Genomic DNA, 2845 nt, shown 5'->3' on the forward strand with positions numbered 1-2845 from the left:
TTTGATAGTGAATTTAGTCCATCAAAGTTCAAGTGCCCAAACCTAAGATGCCAAAGCCAAGAAGAATCTCCAACACAAGCCTTAAGACATTTTGCAACATCATTTTGAATTTTGAGAATAAACATATGATTCTTGGTCATAGGCACCTTTGCAATTAAATTATCATTAGAATCTCTCAAATTGAGAAATCCATCTTTCATGGTGATGGTATAGCCTTTCTCCATTAGTTGCCCCAAACTCAAGATATTATTTTTCATGTTAGGCACATAATAAACACTTGAAATAAAATTATGATCTCCATTTTTCAAGCGAATTAAGATGTTACCTTTGCTTTTGATGGGCACTCCCGAAGAGTCTCCAAAAGTGATTTTTCCATTCACTTTCTCATCAAGATCCACGAACAAATTTTTATTGCCACACATATGATAACTTGCACCGCTATAAAGATACCACAAATTATCTTCACAATTTACTTCTCCTTTATGCGCTAGAAGCAAAGTGGGCTCATCAACATTGCCTTTATCTTCAACAAAATTAGCTTTCTCCTCCACTTGATTTTTTGAAGCGTGACACTCGGAAGCATAATGACCAAATTTTTGACAATTATAACATTTAACATTTGACTTGCCATACCTTGGTGCAACTCTTCCTCTTCCACGGCCTCTTGAATTTCTTGTCTCGTACAATCTTTCATACTTTTGACTTTCCTCCCTTTATTGGCCATGACCTCTTCCTTGTCCATATAGAAATCCTCTTCCATGTCCTTGTCCAAGACCTCTTTGGCTCCTCATATACCTTCCATTATTATCTTTAAAAGATAACTTTGATTGTAAGGCTTGTTCAATTGGCTCCTTCTTTAACAGTTTTTCTTCATGGGCTTGTAATGATCCCATAAGCTCATCAATAGTCATTTCATCTATATCTTTAGCCTCCTCAATTGCCACAACTTTGTAATTAAATTTAGAGTCAAGTGAACGAAGAACTTTTTCAATAACACGAACATCACTTACCTCTTCTCCATTGCTTTTCATTTGATTGACAACGGTCAAGACCCTTGAAAAATAATCCAAGATTGATTCGGATTCCTTCATTCGCAAAGCCTCAAACTCGCCACGAAGTGTGTGTAGCCGAACTCTCTTTACTTTAGCATCGCCACTAAAAGAAGATTTGAGAGTATCCCAAACTTTCTTTGACGTTGTTGCGGAAGCCACTTTTTGTAACATAGAATCATCCAAACATTGATGAATGATCATGATCGCCTTTTGATCCTTCTTTCTTTGGGCTTGAAGTTGATCTTTTTGAACTTGATTCAAATTTGCTTCATTTTCGGGCACCTCCAATCCTTTCTCCACAATTTCCCACACATCATTTGCTCCAAAGATCGCCTTCATACGAATGCACCAATTCTCATAATTATCTTTGGTGAACTTTGGCATTTGCCATTGAGACATTCCATTTGCCATGATCTCCTTCTTTTTTACACCACACAAGCCTTCTTTGAAGACAAGCAGAAGTAGAACCTTTGGCTCTTGATACCACTTTGTTGGAAGAAAGGATCTCACTCAAACTCACACAAGACAATTTAGGAGAAGAAATGTATTACTTGAAAAATTACTTAAATACAAATGACTTGGTACAAGGCTTTATATAGGACTCCATAGAAAGATCTAGATAACTCTTAGACTCCAATAGACATCACTTGACCAAGATACATGTATCTAGATATTACATGTACCTACACCAATACATTGAACATAGAAAAATACTAATACATGTACCAAGATTATTCTAGAGACTCCCACATAATTCTATTATTTTAATAGTCAAAAATATATTATTTATTTTTAACACTCCATAATTATCTAGTGGATAAATACTCAAAATTGAAAGCATTGCAGAAGATAGCAGTGGAGAAAAAATTCACAGTTGAGGAATCTGATGCAGCTTCTTATTATGACGACATCGAAGAAGATATAGTTTGGCATTAATGTAATATAAAATTTGTTTCAGTTGTATGTTATGTAGATGGATTATCTATTTTTTAGTAAATGGTGATAGTGAATTACTTTAAAGTTGTATGTTATGTAGATGGATTATCTAGTTTTTAGTAAATGGTAATAGTGAATTACTTTAATATCAGGATGCTACATTAGCACCATATATATAATTGTGAAACATTATCATAATTCATTATTTCATTAAGGGTATAAATAGGCTCATACCATCCAGGACGCAGTCACACATGTAATTTTGTAACATGGATTTAGCTAACCCAAAAATAAACGGATGAGATGTGTTTTAAAGTGACCCCTAGTTATACTTTTCGAGGTAGCTCACTGATACAAGTACTTATTATGTCCAAAGTTCATGGAGTTATCTCTCCTGTACGCATCAGTGGTGTTATCTGTTGGATCAAGAACATATCCTGAATTAGATGACTCATTAGATGACTGACTCCATTGATCATGAATGACCATCAAATTCCCTGTAAAATAAGATTAGAGTTAAACATATTAAATTGGATAAACAGTATTCACATCGCTTGCTTACTTCTTTTTGTGAATCACCGAATACAGTATATAATTTCTTATTTCCATAAGGGGTACTAGACCAAACATTAAATTTAATGCTTTTATGTATGTGGTCTTCAAGAATTGGTTTTATGACATAAAACATAGCATTATCATATTCGATCTGAAAATCTGCTAGGTTATACTCTTCTCTTCATATTGAGGGAAACACTTTTTTATCCACAGCCTGTATATTGAGAACACTATTCATTCTCTGTCTTCGAGGAGCACTAGTCAAATTAACCGTTGCATGAATTGCTCTTCATGCATATTAT

At 34.3% G+C, this 2845-nt stretch overlaps 1 protein-coding gene across 1 annotated transcript; it reads right to left on the bottom strand.

The window, feature by feature from the left end:
- Nucleotides 1–713: 713 nt before the first annotated feature.
- LOC141666177 (uncharacterized) lies at nucleotides 714–1463 on the bottom strand. The gene has a single exon (XM_074472172.1). The coding sequence runs from the start codon at nucleotides 1461–1463 to the stop codon at nucleotides 714–716; it is 750 nt and encodes a 249-aa protein (XP_074328273.1).
- Nucleotides 1464–2845: the final 1382 nt, after the last annotated feature.

The sequence above is a fragment of the Apium graveolens genome, chromosome 6 (genome assembly GCF_009905375.1).
Source record: "Apium graveolens cultivar Ventura chromosome 6, ASM990537v1, whole genome shotgun sequence".
NCBI lineage: Eukaryota > Viridiplantae > Streptophyta > Magnoliopsida > Apiales > Apiaceae > Apium > Apium graveolens.